This window comes from Piliocolobus tephrosceles, chromosome 7 (assembly GCF_002776525.5).
Source record: "Piliocolobus tephrosceles isolate RC106 chromosome 7, ASM277652v3, whole genome shotgun sequence".
NCBI classification, from domain to species: domain Eukaryota; kingdom Metazoa; phylum Chordata; class Mammalia; order Primates; family Cercopithecidae; genus Piliocolobus; species Piliocolobus tephrosceles.
In genome coordinates this window covers 72,150,859-72,178,350 of record NC_045440.1, presented here as the reverse complement: position 1 = coordinate 72,178,350, position 27,492 = coordinate 72,150,859, and the positions used below count along the sequence as shown (strand labels likewise).

At 38.8% G+C, this 27,492-nt stretch overlaps 1 protein-coding gene across 9 annotated transcripts in view; it reads left to right on the top strand.

Annotated features, from left to right (window-relative positions):
• The window catches only part of EYA1 (EYA transcriptional coactivator and phosphatase 1), a 350,164-nt gene extending 324,546 nt beyond the window's left edge, over window positions 1-25,618 (top strand). For 7 of the 9 annotated variants that reach the window (XM_031935953.1, XM_031935951.1, XM_023184055.3 and 4 more), the window contains 6 exons: window positions 6,068-6,126; window positions 6,239-6,399; window positions 7,361-7,475; window positions 7,581-7,702; window positions 11,813-11,913; window positions 23,615-25,618. In XM_031935953.1, the coding sequence (XP_031791813.1) occupies window positions 6,068-6,126; window positions 6,239-6,399; window positions 7,361-7,475; window positions 7,581-7,702; window positions 11,813-11,913; window positions 23,615-23,695 (639 nt within the window). In that variant the 3' untranslated portion in view covers window positions 23,696-25,618. The remainder of the gene's footprint in view (window positions 1-6,067; window positions 6,127-6,238; window positions 6,400-7,360; window positions 7,476-7,580; window positions 7,703-11,812; window positions 11,914-23,614) is intronic. The other 2 variants (XM_026455041.1, XM_026455042.1) reach the window with 2 other exon arrangements.
• Window positions 25,619-27,492: the final 1,874 nt, after the last annotated feature.

Here is a 27,492-nt window from a genome sequence, read left to right as displayed (position 1 = left end):
CCTTCCGGGAGCATTTTCCTCTGACGTACCAGTCATTTAAAGGCCTGCTGATGACAGGAAGGGTTGGGGCTTGTGCTGTAGGATGAAGGACCCACATCCATGCTCCAGACGGACCACAGACACAGAGCACAGGTCAGAGTGGGGCAGACGGAGCTAGAGTCCCCTGAGCTCAAAACAGCCAAAAAGCCCCAAGGGACCTAGGTCATGACCAGTGTCTAGAGTGAGCAGTTGTCTACAATGTGTGAAATTGAGGAGCCTGGGAAGAAATGGCAAGTTGAGGGTCAAAGACATAAGCATCGCCGCATTTATCTCACATTATTTAGCTTTTCTGAATCTTTATTTTTCATATCTATAAAATGAGTTGTAACATTAAATACTATTGCATTTTCACTATAAATTCAACTGAAGAATGAGGAGTGTAAGTGAGAGAAACTGAGCGCCTGCCTCTGCGGGAACTCCACAATAAGTGTAAGGAATGCCTTCTGCAGAAGCCATTGCTGTGGGGGAAGGAAGAATGTCCTCTACAAGGATACAAAGTGCCAAGATGTGGCGCTTTGGTAGTCAGGTATCAAGGGGTGATGTATCTCTGGTGTCTTGGGACTTCTGAAGAGAGAGAGAGACCAACCTCAGGCTGGCAGCAGTGGACTGGATGCATTAGCAATACCCAAGTTTGGTAATTAATTGTAACATTTTTCTAGTGGAGGATAATCGCAACTTTGCCTTGCACTGGCCCTAGTTCTTCCACATAATCTCTCTGTGATATGTGACTATGTTACCAGTGGCAAATATCTGAGTCACACGGCACCATATATGTTACCAGCGGAAGGTATCTGAGTTACCAGCAGTGAATCCCTATGGTCTGGAGCAACCTCAATTCTTACCTCCTCAGAGTAAAGAATTCAACTGGGGGGCATGAGGCAGAAAAAGAGACTGGGGCAAGTTTCAGAGCAGGAGTGAAAGTTTTCTGAAAAAGGCTTTAGAACAGGAAAAAAGGAAACTGTGCTTTGGAAGAGACCCAAGCAGGCATCTTGGTCAAGTGCAGTGTTATCCTTGATCCTAGGACTTTATATACTCGCCCCGTTCCCATGTGTCTTCCTTTAGGGTGGGCTGACCGCATGCGCATTGCCCCCCTTACCCTTGGGAAGTGAACCTATGCAGTGTGTTGAGGAAGCTGCACGCATGCCTATCTGAGGCTTTCTTTCCTTTTCCAGTGGAGTGCCCCCAGAAGGCCATACTCTGCCATTAGATCTCTTAATGTGCATGCCCGGAGAAATTGCCTCTCCCTGGTGCCTGTATTCAGTTAACACTTAGTACAACAGGTGTGGACCATCAGGAAATGGCCTCTCCCTGGCACTGGCTGCCAGTTTATCACTGTTAGAGAGACGATGTGATAATTGCCAAACCATCACCCGACATTCCTAGTGGGTGGGAGAGAGCCCTCTCCTGCCCCCGCTCATGTGTAACTACCTGTATGTGAAAATTGGCTAAATAGAAATGTTAATTATATATTCCTCTACTGCTGACTTGTTTCTGAGCTCTTATGCATACACGTTGCTGAATTTGACATCCCTTTAGGAAAGCCATTAACAAAAAATCACTCTTTTCCCACGTCTTGATCCCTTTCCAACTCCCACATCAGTTCTCACATCTGTGACTTGGGGGTGAAAGAAACATGTCTTCAAGAGGCTTCCCCTCACCTCTCTGAGGCCTGGTCACCAAACTCCCAGGGTTCCTTTGTACCTTCCCCACCCCAGCCCACCGCCATTTGAAGGTAGAGGTCCAGCATGGATAGTCTGGGACCAAAACGCTGTTTTGTTCCTGTCACCACAGTTCAGTTGTTAGGAGCCATCTCCAGTAGGCCACCATTTTATCGGTTTGATTGCTTCAATCACAAAAGCCACAAGGACAAGCGGTGGACCAGGCTGTCCCTCCTGATCTAGCAAAATATAATTTTAATTCTTCAGACCTTTGCAACTCTCTTTGGCTAAATAGAATGCAGGACGATGTTCATTTGGATCCTACGGAAGTTCTGCAGGATTTACCATGATTTTAATTAACTTATCACATGCGTAGTTAGTTAACTTCTCTCTTTCCCTCATAACCGTGTAAGTGCCTTGAGGGCAAGGACAAGTTATCAGTATAACTTGTCGCCTGCTTCCTTGGCCAAGCCTGCTCATTGCTGGGATCTGCAGGCACGGGGAATTCTTCCCCTCCTCTGCCCTCTCCTGGCTCCTTCCTCCTACCTCCTTACACCAGGGTTCTCCTGCCTCAGGGCCTTGGAACTTGCTCTTTCCTTTGCCTGGAAGGCTCTTTCCCCCACACCCACTTGGCATTGCATTTCTCCCTCACATACTGTATTTTGTTGCCTTAGCACTTACCACTATCCAGCATATGTACATTTTACATGTTTTTTTGTTTGTGTGTCGCTCCCACTAGAATGTTAGTTTCAAGGCAGTAAGGACTTTTGTCTGTTGTATTAAACGCTCTATCATTAGCATCTGGAACAGTACCTGGAACACAGCAGCCTCTTAATAATGTGACACGTGCATGAATGACCACCTTTCTAAGCTAAGACACCCATGAGTTCACTGTGAGTGCAGAATCTTTCAGGAGTCCTTGAAATCACTACCTCTGTCTTCTCTGAAGTCCCAGGCCAGATCCCCAAACACAGCAGGGATCCCTTGGGCATCTCAGACCCTCCCACTGCAAATTAGCACATAAAATATGCTGAACTGGAGTGGCCCTTAGAAATGTGAATGTTGTCCCAAGACTTGGATTCAATAATGATTTCGTCACCTTAGAAGTCTATCACACAATTTTGGTCGTGTATTTCCAAAGTTCATTTTCAGCACGTTTAGTCGGTTTTTGGAATAAAAATTTATTTTCCCATAGAATTATTTATGTTCTGTACCCTATTGAACACCAATTTAGGGTTTTTAGGAATATATTTTGGCACCTGGAAATACATTAAGCTTCCATTTTTGTCTTTGCCAGTAGATTCTTCCAGGAGAGCTTTAAACCTGGTTGCTGCTGTTGGTTCACAGTACCCAGAGCCCCTTCTGCCTAAGCCATGGACTCTGAAATCAAGCCCTGCTCCCTCCCTCAGTTATCTCATTGACTGGGTTTAAAACAAATTTGGAAGCTAAAAGCAACCAAATCCAGAAGGCAAAGATGAGAACCTAAAATTCGGCTCTAAAGAAGACAAAAAGCTAGAGAGATGGTGTCTGAGAAATGAGAAAGTTTCTCCCCACGGAAGAGGCTGAGTTTCAGGATATCTGACGGGAGGAGACTTCAGTTTCTCATTTGAGAGCTGATGGACTTACAACGGGTTAACACATTGTGCAGTTCTGCTGTGGAATATTGCAGTATCTTAATATTCCTCATTTTTTAGCAATTAAAATTGTTAGTAAGTATTAAGATAGTAATATTATAGTTTCTCCTTAAGATTTAAAACAATTTTTTAAAAATATACTTCCCAAGGCATTTTATGCCATTATTTGTAAGTTCCTACAAAGACACAGATAATGAACCCTCAGTATGTATTTTATGTATTTGAAGTTTGTACAATATAGTATTTTTCAATTCATTAAGTGAAATAAGTAACAATTACATAGACACATTTTACATAGATATTTTAATGATTTTTTTTTTCATTCCTGGAGGTGCTGATGAGGCCCCTTAGAGATTACTCTTGATTTTTAAATCTCTTTTAATTAAAATCATTCTACAAAAATTCTATTAAAGAACGAGGATTTCCTTGTTGTCACTACACCAAACCTTGCTTTAATCAAGTCACTGCGAAGTGAGTTTGCTATCTGCAGGTAAAAGCTTGAAGGTGTTGACACTAAGAGCTAAGCTAGAGATTGAACAATACTTCAAATGAAGTCCTCAGCCTGGGAACAAAACGTTTTAAATGAAGCTGGCAGGAGAAAACAAATACAGGATGTGGAAGAACAATAGCAACAATGGAGTCGTTAACAGTTATTAGAGGATAACTGACTTCTCTGTTAGTAATAAAGATTTACAGCTAAATTAGTTTAAGAAAAGCATCTTAACACCCTGCTTTTTCAACAAACCCTTCACACCCTTAGAGGTAACCAGGGAATTCCAGGTCAGTTTTGATTCCTTGAATTAAATTCTTTTGAACACATATTTTCCTCTTCTCCTAGTTCCTCAACTTCCTCCTCCTTTTTGTTCATTCTCCCAAGAGAGAAAATTTCTCCATCATGGCGCTATGGCCTTCGCCTCTCCCCCTACCCCCAACGCTAACCACATGCTCTAAAGAAGTTTACCAACAACATAAAAATTGCATTTCTGGTTAAATATCAGAAATTTCTACTCATGATTTAGTATGTTGTTGAAAACACAAGCAATCATCATTCATCTTCTAAAATAAGATTAATAAATGAGAAGTTCCCAACCATGTTTTCCAAGAATGACCTGTTTTTAAAATGTTAAATTCACAGTCAGCATGTGAGGACTCCTAGACTTGCTTTTCCTTTTCTCTTATCTGAGGTTATGGACCTCAGGAGAGCAGGGGAGGGTTACAAGGTCAAAGTCTTTTCCTCCTTGGAACTTGCTGCGTGCTGGGAGAGGGCTGCCTGGAAAATAGATGCTTTAGAGAAGAGGTTGGGGGTCACGATTTTAATTCTGTTAAGGAACAGCTGGTTTGAGTTTCTTTCCACTTCTATCTCCTCCTCCCTTCCTCACAAATCCGTGGAGAGAGAAGAGTTTGTTCAGAAGGAACCGGCAACATAAAAATATGCCTTCTATTATTATAGTGCTTTCCAAGTGTCGTCTTCGTTATGAAGTTGAATCTAAGAGCTAGAGAGATGGTCTAGATTTTATAAAATTAACTCTATCTGAAACATGACCATATCTTCAGCCAAAAAGAACCTTTTAAAAAACAGGATGTGTGCCTGGAAATTTCTTTTAACAATATTTTTCAACTAAAACTTGAATGGAAATAAGTACAATAAAGGCCTCTGGGGTATTTGGAGCCTGACTGCAAAGAGAGGAACATGACTGAAATATGAAAGCAGCCAAGTGGGGGTGTTACGTTTCTGGACTAGAGTCCTTGTCTACCTCCAGGTTAATATGCCTTCTTCATTCATTCAACCAATGTTTATTGAGTGCCTGCTCTTCCCACAATTCTTCTGGGGATACGGTGGTTAAGATATATGGGTGTTCCGATATATCTGCAAACAGGTGCAGAAACGTTAACTGGGTCCAATAGAGCTTTAGTCCGTAAGTATGGCTTCCTATTCTAAGTAGTTTACACAGTTTGGGATTTAAAAATAAGATCTGTTCAAAATAACATTATGCCATAATAAACTCATAAATGCAATGAATATGTAATAACAGTAAAACAGCTAAAAATAACACTAAAAATGTAAAAACAAAAACGTAAACAGTAAAAAAGCACATGGTTTGATTATTTTTATTTAGGATTTGAAGTCTCCCATGGTTTTTATCGTGCCCATGTGTACACACACACACACACACACACACACAGAGCGAGAGAAAGAGAGAGAATAAAACACTTCTCTCAAATAAATGGAAACCAGTAACAGATTTTTTGTCTGAGCTCCTCAGCACACTGGCCTCAGGCTGTGTTGGTGTGTGGCTCAACAGCAATCAGAGGTCATAATTTCATTGGCAGTTAGCATCAGGTTTAATTTTTCTAGCATGTTACATTTACCAAAATGTCTGGTTTCAGTTATGCTTAGGCACTGACTGAATCAGCTCTGAGCAGCATGATGGCTTAAGGTACCTGAGGTTTATGGAACACATATGCTAATTGTTTTCAATCACTTTCCTTTCTAAACACAAAAATGTGTTTTCTGAAGCTGAATAACAGTAGTCCTTAACGACACTGTTTCTTTCTTATAGGAGAAGACCCTAAGTAGGTAAAAATGTCAATTTTACAAGACTGCCACCTACTGATTGACATAGTTGAAAAACACTCCAATTAAGGTGCTTTAAAAAATATGGTTTTTCCAAAACAAAACAAAACAAATTAGGAGCTCTTAAAAAATTGACATGTATCATTTTAATCACATTTTAGGAATGTGACCAAGTCCATATAGATGATGTTTCTTCAGATGATAATGGACAGGACCTAAGGTGAGCACCCTTGAATGTGAAGTGACCATCTCCCTTTTATAGTTTAATTACTTACCTAATTAAGATGAACTTTCTGTTTGGTTAACTTTGGGCTTTTCTTGCATCTAAATAGCACATATAACTTTGGAACAGATGGCTTTCCTGCTGCAGCAACCAGTGCTAATTTATGTTTGGCAACTGGTGTACGGGGCGGTGTGGACTGGATGAGAAAGTTGGCCTTCCGCTACAGACGGGTAAAAGAGATCTACAACACCTACAAAAATAATGTTGGAGGCAAGTGATTACCACCAGTATCTCAGCGGGCTAAGATAGTCCAAATACAATTCCAAAAGTACACTTTTGTGTCACGCTGCTTTGAATATAATAGCTTTTTTTAGGGCAGTTTCATCTCACTGGCCATTATTCTGCTGTGATTTAGCGACAGAAATATTGGACAGGAGCCAGCTGCCCTGGCTATTCTAATCTAGTCCTGTTTCTGTTACTTTGTGATGTGACCTAGGGCAAGTTTCTTGACCTCTCTGACATTCAGCTGTCCTTTCAAGGAAGGATTAGCATCCTTCGAAGAATTAGCAACCTCTGCCCAAATCACAAGATAGGTTATAAATCTCCTTCTACCGGGTAAATACTTGGATTAGTTTGAATCTTTTGGCTTTGGTTCATAATGGCTTTAGCATGAAAATGGAATACAGTGACTTAATAATTAAAAGTTTAGGGGTGAGGTTGGTTTCCTACATGGCTATAGGCAGATGCTGAAATGATGCTGTCCAGGAAGCCTGTGCCTTCCTTTGGATAAAGGCCTTTCTAGGTCAGTCCCTCCCCAGAGGTGGCAAAATGACCACCCGTAGATCCAGCTTTATACTCTACCAGTAGTTTGGCACCTCCATGAGGGGAGGGAATCTATTATTTCCTAATAGATTCAGCAAAAGTTCCAAGACTGACTTCCACTGGCCAAGCGAATGCTGTACGCCTACCCTGAGCGCCAGAAGGTGGAGTCACCTCTGCCCAAACTACAGTTAGAGGAGTGCGGGAGAGTAGGTTCCCCAAAAAGAAGAGGTAACTTCTATAACCAAACCAAATAAATACTTGTCAAATGAATGATACTATGTGAAAGATACTTTGTATACTATAAAGCTTGAGGCTAGTATTCACAGCACTCTTTAAATGTTAATTATTTGTAAAGTCAAAGAAATATGTTGGTAAGGAAGTAGTTCATCATGTGCTTTTAAATCCTCAGGTCTGCTTGGTCCAGCTAAGAGGGAAGCCTGGCTGCAGTTGAGGGCCGAAATTGAAGCCCTGACCGACTCCTGGTTGACACTGGCCCTGAAAGCACTCTCACTCATTCACTCCCGGTGAGGCTCTCTGCAGGGCCTTTGCCAGGAAATGGGCAATGCTCATGCTTGTTCATTTTGGAGATTTATTTTTCAACAGTCTTTTTGTTCTTTTTGTTCTCACAGGACAAACTGTGTGAATATTTTAGTAACAACTACTCAGCTCATCCCAGCACTGGCGAAAGTCCTGCTATATGGATTAGGAATTGTATTTCCAATAGAAAATATTTACAGTGCAACTAAAATAGGTGAGCTGCTTTTCTTTTTCTTTTTAACAATCAGCTCTTTTCCTTCAGGGTAATGAAAGGCAATCAATGAAACTTTTTTTCCAGAATGCTACATAGGTCAAAAAAAAAATGCAAGAATAATTTAACCAATTTGCAAAACTGGATTTAGACATGAGAGAAACATAAAGCATAATACATGTAGCTGAAGTCATAAAATTTTACTTGACTGGCTAATGTTAAGATAAGGGCATTTTACGTAGAGTGACAGCATCGATTCTGGATTATTATCATATTTGTATCCTTTTAGGCAACATTAACAAAAATATCTGATTTTCTAAGCTAAAACAAACAGCAAGATAAAATTATACAAAGTAGAAATGAAACAACTCTAATAACAGATTTCTTTATTACTAGAAATATTTTTGTTTTTAATTAAATATGTATAATCAATTGAGTTTCCATTTTTGTTGGGGAGATTTAAAAGCTTCTTGCATGAAAGAAATATATTTGGGAGGAAAAGACTTATGAAATTTAGTTAGAATATAAATCAAGGCAGAATCAACATAGGGATAAAAAAAGACATGGTTCTTGTTCTCAGGGGAAGCAGACAGTTACGTAATGACAATCCAATATGATACGAGAGAATGCAAAGGAGCATTTTTTAGTTGTCTACTAGATACCCTGAACTGTACTAAGCATTTTACATTTAAAGTCAATTTTTATAATCTCTCCATTTTTCAAATGAGGAAACTAAAGCTCAGAGACTTAAGTAAATTGTTGTAGTCAATAGCTCACAAACCCAAGGCTCAAGCCTCATGTTTCTCTGATTCCAAGGTCTAGACTCCTTGCTGTATCCTACAGGGTCCTACTGCTGCTAAGTGCTTAAATGTGCACATGGCTGAGGAAGCATTCACTCCCACCTGGGAAGAGGCAGAGGCCAAGTGTCTGTGAAAGCTAAAGGGAAGAAATGACATTTGAGCTGGGTATAGAAGAGCAAGTAAGAGTTCAGCAGGTAGATGGGCTAATGAGAACAATGCAAATGGACAGAGAAATTAAAATGTGTTCCCTGCTGAGGGACTTGTGAGTGGCCCTGGGTAGCTAGTGTGCAGTGCTCATTAGAAGCCAAAGCTGAAAAGGTATACTTGAGTCTAGGCATGAATGGCCTTGTATATCAGGAGATGAATGTTATTTTAGTCCAGGGGAAGGAGTATGAGCATTCTAGCAGGTGGCAAGAAGGCTGTCTTTGGCTGCTCAACTCCATATAATAAAAAGGGGCAAAAATGGAATCCCTGTAGGTCTAACTTCCATTTGCCTGCATTTTTACACTTCCTGTGCTTCTCCTTCAAAGCATTTACTAAATGATTACTAAAACACTACTTTTATAATTATTTGTTCATAGTATGACTTCCCCATCATACTGTAATAGTCTTGAGGACTGGGTTTGTCTCTCTTGCTCATCATAGTAGCTGTAACACCCAGCACACAGTAGGTACTCAATAAATGTAGAGATTAATTTGTTGAATAAGTGGCTGCATGAATGGCCATTTATTTTGAAGAAGGCTGACACAAGATTTCTTGTAGGCACCTGGGTCAACAGTGGCATGATTAACTGATGGGGAAATCAGGTTTGATTTTTATCAGTGTTGAGTTGGAAGAGACCCGATGGGGGTCTTCAGTCAATGGCAGGAAGACACACTCAGCAGGATGCTGATGGGATTCATCCAGGTTAACCTTTCAAGTTAGAAATACATATCTGGAGTTTGAGAACGACTGATGCTTCCCAAGAAGGACCAAGAACAAATTGTTGGAAAATACCTATCAAAAAGCAAGAAATATATCAAATAGAATAAAATTCCTAGTAGCCTATTATAACCAGAACTTTTATGTGCTTTCATGTTCCATAAAAATAGCAAACAGTTTAAGTCACATGTTAATTCTATTTCCATCTATACCAATTAAGAGGAATTATATTGTGTTGTAAACAGGGATTGTGGAAAAGGTTTACCAGCACATGAAAGTTGGAACAAATGCCAAGGCAGCCCATTGTACTGAAGCGGGTAGCCTAGCTTCTCAGAAAGTAGGAATAGTGTATTACATATAGCATGTGCATTGAAGTTTAATCCCAAATAATTTGAAAATGATAATAGGAAATTACAATCAAGTAAGCATTTTTTAATGGGCATTTTGTTTAAAATATTAAGCTTTAATTTTTTTTCAATACAGAATAAAAAATATGTGGTGATAGAAGTAGGATTTCACCATCAAATAAGATATATATGGGGATGAATGCAGAAAACCCAGCAATTTTTTTTCTTTTGACATGGAGTCTTATTCTGTCACCTGGGCTGGAGTGCAGTGGCACGATCTCAGCCTGTTTTGCAACCTCTGCCTCCTGGGTTCAATGATTCTCCTGCCTCAGCCTCCCCGAGTAGCTGGGATTACAGGCACACACCACCACGTCCAGCTAATTTTTGTATTTTCAGTAGAGACGGGGTTTCTCCATGTTAGTCAGGCTGGTCTGAAACTCCTGACCTCAGGTGATCTGCCTTGGCCTTCCAAAGTGCTGGGATTACAAGTGTGAGCTACTGTGCCTGGCCCCAGTAATTTTTATTGTAGGCAAAATGCTAAAGTCATAGGAGGAGATGACTGGTATCTCAGTTGGCAGAGCTATGATGAGCTTTCAGACAAAATTGACTCATCAAAATGAATACTTCATATAAAACTAATAGTTAACTTCTAAAATCTAAGCTTCATTTTCTTAACCTCTATTGTGAAAAATTTCTACATGACCCCAAATTGACAATGAACCCAATAGGAGATAGTATATAGGCAAGGATTTTTTTTGTCTACCACAACTTCACCTTTAAATTACATTGAATTTACCTTCCTTTTTCCAAAAGAGAAGCTTTGCAAAAACACATAAGCATTTCCCTGTAAGGAGGGAAAAAAGTTTCATGACATCGAAGTTTTTGGTCGTATATTTTTGCAGTGAAAACTATGCTTTGTATTTATTTCTTAAAGTGATTTAATATTTCACAGTTTAGTGGACAACTAAAGAGGCATTTAAATTGCATCCTTTGAATAAGGCTAGCTCTATTTCATTGTGTCAGATGCAAACTAGAGATTTTAGTGCAAAATACAAATATAAAGCAGACATTTGTTTAAGCAAACAAGCAATTTGTTCATGTGTATATCTGATCCTTATTTGAAAGAGGTGCAGGCTTTGCTCAGCCATTCACATTTGAAAACTATAAACTGTCCCATTGTCCATTAAAATGACCCTATTGGCAGTCCAAGACTTGGAACACCAGTTTCTTCTCTGAGGAGAAACAATGCTTGCATTAACCACAGGGATGTGCTGACAGTGTAGCCGCCACAGGAGCCCAAACTAAGTCATGACATGGGAAAGATAATAGACAGATAAGGGTATTCTATTACCTTTATTCCAGTTTTCCTCCAGGAAAGTGCTTCATTGAACATTAGATGCCTGGGTAAGGCAGGTACCATCTTGCTGTACTACCCCAAATTATCTGACATTTATTTCAGAAGGCGTTTTACAAGACTACATCAGGCTTTCAGGGTCTTGAATTCAACCTGCAAATGAAGGAATATGCTAATTCCAATGTTTGTGTTTTCCTGCTAGAACAAAAACAAGTCCAGTTATTTTTTATCATTCTCACTAGTCTTTGGATCAGATATTTTCCGAGTTTGATATAGAAAATAATTTTGTTTAATCAAGTTAAAATATGTTGCCAGAATTGCCGATGCTGGAGTTCAGCTTATATATGGGGGAAAATGAAGTCCGACTGCAAAACCGTACTTTCCCCCACCACCCCAATTGCAATGCGGTGATTGACTAGATCCCATTTTTTAATAAAGGAGTCCTTGGGAAGGGAGTATTTAACTATCAGTTTTCAAAGGACAGGATGCCACACTGTTAATTAATTTACTTTGTAATTCATTGTGCTGTGGCACATACAACCAAAGTGGCATAAAAAGCACTTCTCCTAGAGGCACAAGTGGGACAGTCGAATCAGAGCATGAAGAAAGCATTTTATACAGAAACTTCAAGCACTATCACATTAGGTTACCCAAACTTCACATTTTCTATGACTTATTTTTGTTCACTAGGAAAAGAAAGCTGTTTCGAGAGGATAATTCAAAGGTTTGGAAGAAAAGTGGTGTATGTTGTTATAGGAGATGGTGTAGAAGAAGAACAAGGAGCAAAAAAGGTGAGCATTCCTAGATGGGGCATCTTGTCTCATCTGTTTTTTCAGTCCTCAGGATTCTCATAACTGGATTATTTAAACAGGTTCCATTTCTGTGAAACATACGATGAATATGTGCAGTACTCTAAGCACTGAACAGGGTAAAGTAGAATTCAATAAATATGGAGTGATCTTTCTGAATAGTAGTGTGCACAAACTCAAGAGCCACAAGTGGTGTTCACAGAAGGTAGACTTTGGGAGCAGAACTGAAGTGTTGTTAATGGTGTAGCTGTCATCCAGAGCAGAGATAACACACGTGCCAGCAGGACCTTCTCTGTACCCATGGCAGACATGCCAGGTGGTTCAAACCTTGTTACCTGAGCCTGGACGCAGCCTAAGAACCTTGCAAACATCCTTCAGAAAGCCTCTACCAGTTGGTCAAAGCTGGGTTGGAAAATAAAACTATCTACTGCCCCAGAGGACTCAATGTCTTCTTTATATCATGAGGTCCTACCTGTCTCTCCAGGCAGGGGGAAGGGAGTGGACCTAAGTACAAATCTCTTGACTCCCACTTTGCCCATTGCACTTCATTACATTCTTCTGAATCTGCAGGTGAAATTCTATCATTTCTCTGAGCAAAAGCTTTCTTGTTGTGCCTCTCATTACATTTTTAAAAGCCAAGGGCCACCTTCCTTAGCCTGACACTGAGGATCTCCACAGTCTGGTTACAGCCTGCCTTTCTGATCTGTCTCCCTCCCGTACCTTACACTGTAGTCATGTCAGTCCATTCAGCTTTCCTCGACCGTGCCCCACAGCTTTTCCTTCCTGTTGTCTCTCCTTGGAATCTTTTCCCTAATGCCCTTTTGTCATTGTCTTATTCATTTGCAAAATTCAACTCATGTACTACCTTTTCTATTCTGTTTTTAAGAGATCAATTATAGTCATGCTCCCTTATATTTTAACTGAAGGAGCTACAGTGGTAGATAGCTTGGATTCTTCAGCCAGATAGCATGAGTTTGAATTATGACCCTGCCATTTACCCTTCCTGTGACTTGTTGAACAAGTTCTTATCCCTTTTCTTGTCTATAAATGGGATAGTAATAGCGCTTAGCTCATTGGGCTATTTTGAGGCTTAGATTTAGTTAAGATATATAACTCCATTAATATAGATATGTATAAAGTACACAACAAATGGTAGCTATTGTTATTGTTTTATGTGTCTGTTTCAGCAAAAAAAAATGTGAGCTTTGCAGATTCAGGGATCTTATTTTGCTTGGTTTGTTGAGACAGTCTTCGAATTTTTTTGTAACTCCCTAAATCTTGTCATGGTTGTACTCTGTAAATGCTTCTTGAATTGAAGAACAATTAAATATTTTATGGGATTAACCAACAGCATAATTTTCCATTCCCTTCCTTACACACTCACTCATAGGAATCCATGTATATTTCCATAAATGATATGATATTCCAGCCTTTCTGGAATATTTCAGCATATACCAGAAATAGCATATAAGGTCACCAGAGTACAGATGCAGCACTGAGCCTAAGTATGATACATGGCCAGCCTTCCTACAGGCTCTGAAGATGGCCTAGTTTACCTTCAGTGCCTCTGAGTTCCACCAAATGCATAATCACTGACCCTAATTTTATAACTAGATAATTTCATAAATACCCGTAGATAAAGAATGTATCTCAGTTACAAACTTGTGTGAATCTGGTTGGTGCTGGTGGAAATCCACACATGACTTCAGGTCTCCTCATGCTCAATGTGAAGCGGCATTTGCCATTTAAATCATAGTTCTGATCTTCCCACTTCACCGATGACCAACACTAGCGTCATTGGGTGCCTCTGTTACCCCTCTGGGCTGTCTTTATAGAATAAAACCTTTCCCAGACTAAGTCAGAATCCCCAAAACACAATCCTGGAGAGTTAAAGAGTATGTTTTCCAAGATCCAGACTCAAATCTTTCTAGGAAAGCCTCTGGAATTCCCAAGCCATTCCCATTCAGGACCCTCCTAGTGGCCAGCAGGGCAGGGATGGAACAGGTTTGCACCTCTGACCAGTATGGCCCTAGGCCAAGGTGTGAATCCATCTCCAGGCTTGGTCCTTCTCCCTCTGGTACCCACCAGAAAGTTTAATATCAAAAATTGCCAAAATGTGGCTTTCTTGCTTGTGGTAGGCAGAGAGGGATGCCTATGAAATTGATTACTTAAAATGCAAGGAACACAAGTGAAATTCTTTGGATCTTATCAAGGTTTCTGCGGGTGAGTCCCTTCCTAAACCTTTCTGATACTTACAATTCTTAGAAGTTTGACGTCAGTGAACACAACATGGCAAAAACAAAGGAATTCTTGGTTTGGTGTTAGAATTGAAAGTATTAATAGGCCTAGAGTATTTGCTGTCTTTGAAGAGCAGTTAAGATTGTTTTTCTTTTTTTTTTTTTTTATTATACTTTAAGTTCTTGGGTACATGTGCACAATGTACAGGTTTGATACATAGGTATATATGTGCCATGTTGGTTTGCTGCACCCATTAACTCATTACATTAGGCAAATGCTGACACTTCCTGGTAGATTCTAATCCTGGCAGCTTTGACAAACGGGTGCTCAATACATTTTGTTGGTAGAGCGGACATGAAAATTTTATGTATTTCTGATGTAACGAAACATTTTAGTTAAAAGATTTCAGTTAATTTTTATACTGGAAATAGGCTGAGGTTCGTTTTTGGTTGCTTTTGTTGTTGTTGTTGTTTTTTTTTTTTTTTTTTTTTTTTTGAGAGTCACCCTCTGTCACCCAGGCTGGAATGCAGTGGCGCGATCTTGGCTCACTGCAACCTCCACCTCCTAGGTTCAAGTGATTCTCCTGCCTCAGTCTCCTGAGTAGCTGGGATTACAGGCATGTGCCATGATTCCTGGCTAATTTTTGTATTTTTAGTAGAGACAGGGTTTCACCAGTTGGACAGGCTGGTCTCAAACTCCCGACCTTAAATGATCCCTGCTTCTGCCTCCCAAAGTGCTAGGATTACAGGCATGAGCCACTGTGCCCGGTCAGTTTTAGTTAATTTTTAATTTTACTGGAAACAGACTGAGGTTTATAATTTAATTTTTAAATCTATAGACAGTTCCTAAATGTTTGCCTCACTGACTCATAGTCTTCAGAGGGTTTCCAATTACTTCCATGTATATTATAAAGTTTTAATACTAATTTAATACACATTGAATGTTGGTGATGGCAATAGGAACAACCCAATAAAACACTTAAAATTCAAATGCTGGTACAATTCATTTACAACAGTACCAAAGAATAGATTATAAGGTGTACAGAAGTATTCTATTACAATTATTTGGAAAATCCTTCTTTGTACAAAAGTATTCTATTACAATTATTTGGAAAATCCTTCTCTCTTTTTTTTTTTTACCTTCTTTCCTAGATCACTCTGATAATAAACTCTGATATTTGTGTTTTCTCAACAACCAATCAACAATTACAGAATAAAATTAAACATAGAATGGCTTTCAAAAAGACTGTTTCTACTGTTTATCTTTGGACATATCTATTTTTTTAATATAGGGAACACACAAAAAAGAAATTAGGCAGCCACCTGCAGAAAACATACTCTGAATTTTTTGACCAAATGAGTCCTCCTAGCTTTCCATTTTTATTTCATGGATGACTGTATGTGATAAGAGCCCAAAAATATCTGCTGTAAACCCCTCTTTGTACCTTGAGAGCTGCCTGTGTGAATGTGTAAAATGGACTAATTTTTCACAATATCTATCTACATTCTGATAATCTTGTAAAAGATTCAGACATCATCAATTTACAACTTAGAGTGAGAAGTTGAACATTACTTTCTTATTTTCTAACTTTATTGAAGGAGACAGGTTAACTACTATATAAATAGTCATCCTTGTATGTGAGTTAAGAGACAAGGATCTAATCATTCACAAAAGATAATGAGTATCTTTAAAGTGGAGTGCTACACAGAAGGAGAGAATACTTAATATTTAACCTACAGGAAATAACTTAAGAGGAGAAGCTCTCTACAGTTCAACAATATCTCATTTTTAAAACTACATATGAAAACTCAAGCTAAAGAAACTAAGAGATGGCTTTCTATGCTGTAGGATTAATAATAGTAGCAAGTAACAAAAATTGCTACCAGGCCAGGCTCTCACCCGTAATCCCAACACTTTGCGAGGCCAGGGTGGGTGGATCACTTCAGCTCAGGAGTTTGAGACCAGCTGGGGCAACATGGCAAAACCCTGTCTTTATAAAAGATATAAAAATTACCCGAGCGTGGTGGTGGGTGCCTGTGGTCCCAGCTACTCAGGAGGCTGAGGTGGGAGAATCACTCGAGCCCGGGAGGTCAAGAGTGCACTTGACCTCCACTCATGCCACTGCACTCCAGCTGGGATGACAGAATGATATCCTGTCCCAAAGACAAAAAAAAAAAAAAATGCTACCAATTATAAAGCCTTTATTATATCCCAGTCCCTCTTTTAGGCCTTCTCATCCATTTTTCTCATTAAATCCTCATAATCCTATGAAGGAATCCTTAGACCTATTTTACAGATGAGAAAACTGAGGCACTGTAAGAGTGAATAATTCAGCCAAAATCACACAGCTAGAAAGTAGCTAAATTAGGATTTGACCTCAGTTACTTCCTCTGACTGTGAGATTTCACGAAGAGTTTCTGCAGTCTGAGAGTGGTGGCTCACACTTGTAATCCCAGCACTTTGGGAGGCTGAGACAGGTGGCTCGCTTGAGCCCAGGAGTTCGAGACCAGCCTGCACAACATGGTGAAACCCGTCTCTACAGAAAGCACAAAAATTAACCCAGCATAGTGGTGCTGCCTGTAGCCCCAGCTACTCAAGAGGCTGAGGTGTGAGGATCACCTGAGCCTCGGATGTCAAAGCTACAGTGAGCTGTGATGGCACCACTGCACTCCAGCCTGGGCGACAGATTGAGACCCTGTTTAAAAACAAAAGTTTCTTCAGACTATAAAATACTACATTTATATATCGTAAATATGACTTGACTTACAAAAAAAGAATTTACATGTGTTTTCAAAAAAGTAATTAGAGTAAAATGCAATTCTTCTTTCTTTTTGGGAGTTAGATATAACTATATAAGTGTCTTCTTTCCCCTAATTTTACATTCATGATTAAAATTTTTAAAACATGTAATTCTGATATGTGCTTTAGCTCCTGAGCAATTTAGTTTATTAAATAGAATTAATTGCAAACCAATGAAGTTCTGCACATTTGAGCACTAAAATGTTTTGCCAAATCAAAACATTTCACATTGCTTCAAAATTGATTTTAACTGTTTAGCTTGTCTCTCTTAGTTTCCGGTGTCCTTCAAAATCTAATACAACATGCTCTTCTTTTCCCTGTAGAGATCTGTCATCTCCTTAAATAATGTTCTTTTGCTAGAGATTGTTACTTTGTTTAAAGCACAGAAACAAAACCCAGTAAGTAAATCTGCCAGTTGCCTATTTCGTTAATGGTCAGTTGAAATCTATTCTGTCATCCTTATTCTCTTTGCCAATGTAGTCCAAGGGCTTTCATCAGTAATTTAATCTAACTCTATAATTTGTATCATAAAAAGTACCTCCTTCAAAGAGAAGAAGTTAGAAATACCTTTGTTTCGTAAAAGAACAACCTCATTTTAAAAGGATCTCTTGCAAGAGTTTGTGTGAGTGCCTCTTTGTTCTTAGAAAGATTGTGGGAAGTCTCTACCTATGGAAGTCTTCCTTTGACGTATGTCTTTTGTTGTCAATCTACCAGCTGTTCTTTTTTACCATAAATTATTTGTTTCCCTAATGCAACATGGCTTGAGAGAAAATGATTAGACCTAGGTATGATTGTTTTAAAACAATGTAGGAAATAGTCTCCTGTACATTGACATCTAGTTTTCACTTCTAGATTAGTAAAAGTGGCCTTGCTAATAAATAAATATTTTCAGAGAACTCTTTAAAACAAATATCTTGTTAATGGTGAAGGGAGAAAACAAATGGCAAGCATCCATTATTCTGCACAATGACAAAGGCTTCATTAAATATGTTCATTTTATATGTGCATTCTAAAACTTGCTGAAATCCAAGATGAAGCTGAGAACCTGATTAACAGAACTCAATTTCAAGCTTATTTAGGAGAAAAATACAAGCCACTTTTATAAATAACATTTGTAAAGCAATTTTTTGTTTTTAGTTTAAGTGGGTCATCAAGGTTATAAACACCAAGTACAGTGAATGTTATTTTTGTAAAGTCATAAATTCACTTACTGTATGCCAGGCTTTGAATTGGATTTCATCTTCATCCTTAAAGAGCATACTTACGTCTAGAGGGGAAACAGATATATAAATAAAAGAGCAATAGTTGTACAATAAGTTTCATAATAAGTCCTCCCTTGATATCTTTATTTACAATTTGAAAAGTATTTGTACCTCCATCTACAAAACTTTCTAAATACGATATGTGCATATGAAAGCACAAATAAGTAGTTTTTTACAGAAATGAGAAGTATATACTTTTTTTCATAACTGCTTTTTCACTTAATCCATCCTGGCAGTTATTCTATATCAGTACATGAAGCTTTGCATCTCTAGTGCTTTTAAGTGACTGCATCGGTATTCCATTATGTGGATGTGCTATTTAACCAGTGCCCTGGGGTGAGCATTTAGGTGGTTTCCAGTATTTACTATTGCAAACAGTTCTACAGTTCATGCATGTGCAAGTGCATCTGTAGGATAAATTCCTAAAACTGTAATACTTAAGTCAGAGGGTATATGCTTTAAAAACTTTGAAACATTGTAATTAACACATTTTTAATAATTCAGGAAAATTCTATTTACATATGTGTATCCACATACCCAGCTTTTTATATGGTTGATGTTATATGTAGTCTAAAGGTATAAATGCTAAATATCAGATGAGGAAGGATGGAGGAAGGAGATTTTTGAAGTTGCTCCAGTAGGCAAGAAGAACAGGAAGGATGTGTCATTGTTTTCCCATCAGGCAAAATTTTGGTTCTGGAGACACAAAAGCATGTGCTAATTTTAGGCTTTGATACCTACTTCTCTCAATATATGCCTAATCTTCATAAATGAATCATATGCATGTTGCAGTTCCAGCTGTCGTTTCTGTTAAGATTTGTGGGTAGCTCTGTTTTTAGTCCCAGGGCTTCAGCAACCTGAGAGAATATCTCCGTGTAAGTATCCCATGTTCTGCCCATCTGAATGTCTGAATACAAGCAAATGAATTCAGCTATCCCAAACCAGTTGGCACACTCAGACATGATTTGGGGTTCTTTAATTCCCACCCACCGCCGAGTCACTTGAACTCTCTCTTCACAATATGTCTTGCATCTATTACACCCACTCCATTTCCACTGTAATTCTACCTAGTTTCTCTGCTACCAGCCAGAAACATCTTTAGTCCATCCTTCGCCAACTGCTGCCCTAAATTGCTTAAAATACCCCCACCTTTTTGCGTCTCTTGGCACTGAGGAAGTGTTAGCCTCTCGCCCCTTCCATTTATAAGATAAAAGTCTAAACTCTTTAGTTAGATATTTCAAGTGCTGCTACCTTGACAAACCACCTTAACATCTCTATGATTTTACACACCAGTCCAGCCCCATCCTCCACAGGCTAATTACTCCTCCTAACTGGGAACCCTATCCACTTCCCCTCCACCTCTCCAGCTTTGCCCCTTCTTCAAATTCAGCTCAAGCTCAGCTTATCCTTACCTTAGCCCAGGTCACAACTGAGCTCTCTTCTCTCTGAGTTTATCATCTTTTTAATTCTTAATCCCTCATTGCCTTATATTGTAATAAAATTGTTTCATCAGATGTATCTTGCCTGCTGGTCAGCTCTTGGCATTGGGGATATATGTCTTGTGTGTATGACCTATCTACTGTAGCTACGTTGCTATGCATGTAACAGACTTTGTTTTGATAATAAAGTCACAGACTTTCTTTGACCTAGAAGCAACCCTGAGTCATTTTCCCTAAACCCTCATGTTATAAAGAAACTACGGGTTCAGGCAGACTGTGCCATAATTGAAGGTCACAGAGCTAATGTCAAAGTTGAGAATATAACCTGGGTCTCCTCATTCTAGCATGTGTTTTTCTTTTCCTCTTTTGCCACCATTTCTCTCTGATTGTACAGAAGAAATGTTTTTTCTAGTGGCTAAACATTGATGCAAAAGAAAAAAAAGTTTACTTTGTATCCAGTTGTCCTGAGAAGCTTGTTATAAATGCATAAAAGCTTCACACTGGTACATACTTAGGGAAAATATTACCATTGTGCAATATTAGTTCTGATTGTTAACAGGAGTTTGACACCTCCTCTCCTCTAGACTCAGTCGTCTTATAGTCATTCACTTAATATAAAATGTGCATGTCTTAAGGAAGTCCACTATTTTTGTGAGAATGAAACTGCTAACTACAGCCAACATCACTACCCTGCATGCCATGAAAGAGTGCAGAGGATAGAGCTGCTATCCTTGTGGGTGGAGTGTCCCCAGAGTCTACCAGTTTTCTTCATGTACGCCTAAGATTTGCAAAGTTTTCATTGTAGAACCTTTGGCACTTCTGCCCAAATAAATGGCCCATCCCCACTGCGTTGTGATGAGTTGTCTGTAAGGAAGTTTCATCCTTTGACCTCATTTCAGGGTGCTGCTTGACCAGGTGGTTCTTACTAATACTCTCTACAGGAAGACTAAAGCTATTCGTATTTTAGTGCCAGTAAACAAACAAGCCAACTTAGGGTTGTTTGTGGATTATCTCACCTTTCCAGATAGTGTTGCGTATGGTTTAAAAGAAAAACATAAGCGTTCTCTAGCTGGTATCAACCCACACACACGTACAGGTGAGACACACGGCCATTGAACCAGTCCTTTGTTTACTATGAAATTAAATGCCCACTTTATACTTTATGTACCAAAGAATTAGCTGGATTTTTTTTCAGTTCCCTTTTCGATTTCTCCGAGAGTCATGGCATTCTTCAGTGCAGGATTCTGATTGCACCGATAGTTTTTAGATTTGCATTGTTAATGGTTGTAACTTGTCTGTGGGGAACATATGGAACCTCAGACAATTGACATGCAAAATAATTTGACTGAACCTGCTCTGAAAAACGGTATTGCACTTCGCACAAGTATTTTTATATGTTTTCATGAAGATGGTTGTCCTAAAAGTTCCTAGATGATTATCTGAAGAGCTTTCAGCATCCTTTGTTACATCCTGAGATAATAGTACTTAAGATCAATAGAAATACTATATAACCCCTTTATCTGTTGACAAGAAACTTTGAGGAAGGGCAATAATGATTGGCAAATCTAGTAAGGAAAACAATTAGAAATAAAGAGGATATAAAAATAGATACCAAGTAAGTGTTTAAATAGCAACACTGCACAGTTGAATATGTGAAAACTTTTAAAATAGTTTTCTTTTAAAATGTGTCTAAAATGAATTTGAGATTAAGTAGTAAAATGAGTAGGATGCTCAATGGTACATACTTGATAAACACATAAATTCAAGTGTGTTTGAGTATGTACATATATGAACACATAAAGAAATGTTTATAGTGGTGAGCTTTGTGTAGTAGGATGAGAAATGATTTGTTTTTATAGGGTTCTATATTTTACAACATGAATTTCTGTTCTAATGAAGAGGAAAGCTATAACTGATCAAACGTTTTTCTAACCCAGGTCTATGAATCATAATCACTCTTTTCCAGGGTCTCTTACCCCACAGAGAATGGATGGGGAGGGGGAGGGGGGGAGAGAGAGGGAGAGATTGAACCTGTGCTATGGTGCTGATAATTTACACAGCTGAATAGAAAGCCCACAGAGAACAGGTAGGAGGCATTATAGCATATGAGCTTCAGAGTCACACCTGGTATGGATCTTGGTTTCACTCCTTACCAGCTATTTATTTAAACCTCTCTGTTCCATCACTAAGCCTCAAGTTGGTTTTTTTTCTTTTTTTAACTAGTACAATAGTAATAATAGTACCTCTATCTGTCTGAGGTATGTAGCATAGTGCCTAACACAATATCCAATAAATCATAACTATTGAGATTTATGACAAATAAACTCCTTAGCAGGGCTTACTAGGCCCTGCATCAGTTGGCTCCTCCAGCCACTCATGTCACCAGCCAAGTCTTTCTCTCATACCCATCTAGTATGCCAACAATGAATTTCTCCATTATTTTCTGTCCCCCAATACACATAACCACCAGAGTGTTTTTCTGAATGTTAAGCCTTCATACCTAGCTCAACTATCACCTCCTTTCAGATATTTTCCCAGTTCATTAGGCAAAGGTAATTGCCCACCTCCTACAAGACATAAATGAATGCTGATGATTGTTGTGCATTTTTGCTACTCAAAATAGGGGAGGGAGCGACACATGCATCTCTGTATCTTCTACACCTGGCACAGTGTGCTCTGTATGAATGAATGCACAAAGCTAGGTCTTACAGTGTGAAGTTGCCAAGTAGAGCATCCTTCTAGAAATCTACAAAGAAATATTTAGTACTCATTTCTGGGCTATTCTGTTATCACTCAATAACAAATACATATACAGATACACCAAAATAGTCTTGAGTCCAGAAAGGTCTACATATTGGAATGTGGTATGTGATTTCAACAGATAATCTGAGGCAAATACACTGTTAATAAGTAATAGTTTGTATCCCAGTATGTAGCAGCTATGTGATCTATATATCAAAATAGTCAGTGGCTTTCACTGTCACCGACACATTAAAAAAATAAAATTCATTTCTGTTTGCTTCTATGCCAAATTCTATTAGTCTGAAAATTTTCCAAATTTCTCAGAACTATAATTGCAAATTATACTCCAGACTCCACATTATTTTCTTTTGCTTAAGAATCCTATTCTATAAGGTAAACAGAATTTTGTCCTCTGGAGGGTGATGATTATCTTTCCCTTAAAAAGGTTTTGCTGATGTGTTAGTACTTACTATAGTGCTTTGGAGACATAAAAGTTCCTCACATTTTCACCCTTCATGGGTGACATAACTTCTGATTTCTTCTCCTTTTCCTTGTCCTTGGTTTATTCATGTGCATCACAAACATTCTCACTATTTAAACTAGAGTTTTAGATTGAGGTTTAAACAACAACTACAGAAACCTAAAACAAAACAAAAAAAAAACAACTTTAGGTGTTCATTTAAAATGTTTTCCATATGGTAAAGCCATTTTAAGGTCAATATGAAGAATAACTGAAGGAAATAAATGGAAAAGTTGCTTCGTATGTGAGCCACAATTAAGTTAGAAAAAATGTAAACTACTACTAACTAAGGAAAACTGCTTAAAGCTTGTACTCATAAAGTACAAGCTTTTTAAACTTTCAGCATGAAAAACCCACTGGATACATGAAAAGCTGCCATCTTTGGCAACATTCTTTTATTTAAAGCTTGGAATTGGCATTCAAGTCACAGTGTAGATCCAGTTAGGAAATATCCATCCCCTTCAAAAAAACAGACTCTAGATTACAATTTAAAGCTCAGTCTAGTATTCTTAGGGGAGGATTAAGTTTGAATTTTTGTTTTAAACAGATGTGATGTTAAGATGTTAGCTGGCATTTTCCATGATACTGAAAATGGGGGTGAGCATGGCAGTAGATTTCCAAAAACACTGGCAGGGCTGGTGCTGGGTGCTCTGTCCTCATGTGTATGTGTGCCTCTGCTGCAGCACGCGATGCCCTTCTGGAGGATCTCCAGCCACTCAGACCTCATGGCCCTGCACCACGCTTTGGAACTGGAGTACCTGTAACAGCGCTCGGCACTTTGACACCACACAGCTGCTCTGTGACCAGGGACAGATCCAGCAGGCCCCAGTCTCACATCAGCGCCGGCCTCCAGAACTTAGCGATTTCCACCTGCTGATGCGCAGCTGCTGTCAGTCTTGACCTCTGCCCTTGTGGTGAATGGAGGACCACGTCTATTTCTTCAGAACAGCTGTTGACTCTAGTACTGTGAATCCAATGAAAATAAGCCATGAGAATGTTCTAGCACAGCGTAATGTGTCTGCCACGTTAACTACACGGTTCAAACCTGTGAAGAAAGGACCTGCAAACGCTTCAGTTGTTAGCATTTTCAATGTGATATAAACAGCTTCTCCAATACAGCAAACCTAATTGCACAACAGAGACTGAAATGTGTTTCCTGAATACCAGTGGAAGAATTTTCTTGTAAAGAAGGTTTACTTTTTGGTGTCTCATACCCAGGGTAATCTGTACATCTCTACTTATTTATGAACAGACTTTTTTTAAAAAAAAAAAACAAAACAAAAACAGCTTTATTGAGGTATAATTCACGTACCCTACAATTCACCCACCAGACGTTTTTAACATCAAATAATTGAAGAGACAATAGCATTAGAAATAAGTGATTAAAGGCCTCTGCCTCACAACATGGCAAGTACAGTACTTTGAATTTTAGCACATCGCATAGTAGTTTTAAGTATGTCTAATTTAAACGTATAATATGTACATCACTGAGACAATCATGTACAGAAAGAATTTTTGGTGTAAATTTGTAATAATGGATGATTCTTTTACTTATTGTTTAGGGAAATGATATTGAAAGGTAGCAATGCCTTGATAGTGAAGCATGAGGCAGCATGTGCACAAACTCAGGTGCCATGCCTTATCTAAGTATTGGGTATAAATATGTAGATAATGGATTTTTTTTTAGATAATGTTGTCAAGACCAAAAGCATGGATGTCAAGTGTCAGTAAGGATTTTGTTTTCTAAAATTTTTTCCTGCATCAGTTCTTCTGAGGGCCTTGATGAAATAACACAGCAGTTTCTTAAACTATTTGAAAAAAAATGAGTTCTCCTACCACCTCACTTTTTCATTTCCACACTAATGTATTATATGTAACTACTTGGAAAAAGTAATTATTCAAATGCTTCTTCCCACAAAGAATATAGATGATAGTAGATATATTTTATTAATAAAATGGTTCATGAATTGGAGACTAACAAAGTTTTCATGTGCTCAGAATTATTATCGTGTCTGCATTTTCTTTCGATAAAGGAAGACACACGATGCTAATCCGGAAATCAGCGAGCTTTGCATTACTCCCTACGTGCATATTTTCTTTCTTCTTCCCACCCTGAGGAAAGTTCATTGCCATTGTCATCACCATGGAAAAAATGTTCCTCTCCACCTGCATTATGTACTACATGACAGGCATCAATCTTGGGAATTAAAATTATCACCTTTGTCACACCATAAGAGTTTCTCCAAAAGTGGTCAGTTTAGCTGGGCAATATTTTCTCTAATCAAACAAACACAATCCATTGTCATGAAATTACCCTTAGGATGAGTCTTCTCTAATCATATATTAGGGGGAAAAAACACCAGCTTTGACCCAAAGTAACCGAAGAGCTACTTCATTCTTTCTTTTCTGAAGTTGTGTGTTGCTGCTAGAATTAGTCACTTGTGAATTATCCAAATTGTTTAAATTCACAATTGAATTAGTTTTTTCTTCCTTTTTGCTTGAAGCAAACAAACAGTTGACAATTTTTTAACCTTTTCATTTTATGTTTTTGTACTCTGCAGACTGAAAAAACAAAGTTTATCTTGGCCTTACTGTATAAAGGTGTGCTGTGTCCACCATTGTGTACAGAATTTTTCTTCATTGATTTTGTGTTTAAGTTAATAAAATTGATTTGTGATGTACTGTAAGCTCCCTGACTGTTGGGATCATCTTTTTCTCTTGGTTATATGAAATAGCAGGATCTTGGTTGCATTAGGACACCCAAAGTCTAACAAAAGGAAGTTGTATGAAGTAACTGCAGTGATGGCTTTATCAGCCCTTTAGGGGACTGAACTTGCAGGGTAACAGCTGTTTCTTTGATCACTGTAAGTACTGATGAATGGAAAAGTTTTTTACCTCTCCAAAAATTACATAAACTAGACCCTTACTCAAATTTACCTGCTGTAAAACATAATTCAGCATTAAGTATCTTGGATTGCAGAGCAGATTTAGCCACTGACATACCCAAGGGACAACACTATACAGCAGTTTCATCAATAAAGAATGCCCACAACAGATACCTCTATGGTTTGGCCAGATTAATCACTGACACCTATATAATAGCACAACTGGCTTCCTCCTGAGAGTTTAATCTTAGAAGCACACATTCATACATGAAAACACATGAAAATCAAACATGCACTGCCTCACCCATTTGTCAGGCCCCGGATGTGTATTTTTCATACACACACACCAGGTCAAGTGGCCTGAATCATGAGATGCCTGAGCATACCCTGACACCCCAAGAATGAAAAGACTTTGGGGAAAATCTTAGAGAGAGACAGTGGTGGGCAGCAAAGGGGTTTTTAGGGCTTAAATTAAGAAAGTATAAAAAATAGGCCAAGTGGAGGGCATACCCAGAAGATGAGTTTTCTAAAGCACCACCTCTAACATTACAACTCCTTGTCAAAATTTTTAATGGTTCCTCTTTGATCATGGATTTAGGGCTCAGATTTCTCCTCTTGGCATTCTAGAGCCCCCAAATACAGTCTCTACTTTCTTCCCAGCATTCTCTCTCATTACTGAAATTAGCAGATCATCAGTACACTAGGCTAGCATACTAAGCTCTTTAATGCATCAAACAGCTCTCAAGCATCTCTGCCTCATCTTTGTTCAAAGCATTCTCATTGCCCAAAATGATTTCCTTCACCCCATCCTCAATCCACCCAAATCATGTCCAGCACCAGTTCTTCCTCCTCTACGGACCTTTTTTTCCTACCCTGGTGAAGCAGCTTCATTCATCATCTCACACCAAGAAAATTAAGGACACAGACACACAGGAGTGGGTTTAGGGGTGGGGATTTAATAGACAAAAGAAAGAGAAAGAAAAAGAGGAGAACAGCTCTCTCCCTTGCCCACAGATTGGTTGGACCAGCTGTGACATTCACACAGCACGTGGGGAAGGCTGGCCACCCTACCCTAATATTATTATGCAAATGGGCTTTCCACTTGGCCAGTCCATCTTGTTTGCTCCTTACTGTACACATGGCTGGCAAAGAGAAGGGAATATGGAGCCACCATTTTGAACACGCCTAGTCCCAGGTAGCCATTTCCTATTGATGATACAACTGCTGGCACTGACCTGTGCGAGCTTCCAGCTTGCCTGTCTACATCTGCAGTTCAATTTTACAGGCTGCTTCTTACTTAGAAAAGAAAATTATTTTGGGGCTGCTTTTCATTAAAAGGAAAATTTTGGGGCTGCTTTTCATTAAAAGGAAAATTTCCTCTACCCTCACTATCTGCCTAAATGATTTATTCCTAACTCCTATATCAGTGGCATGCAGTGTTAGCTCCTTCTCTTCTTTCTCTCTGTCTATGCCTTTATTGGAAGTCCGTATTTCATTCAATAAAGACTCACTGCCCCCCACCCCTCAACAGTGTGGCACTGTCCCAGGTGCTGAGGGTAGGATGTCCATGCCCCAAGGACTGAGTTTACATTGGAGTTGGTGGAAACAAACCATAATGAATTACTAAATGAATGAATAAGCTACATTCATATCAAAAGGGTTCTTTTTGGAAAATA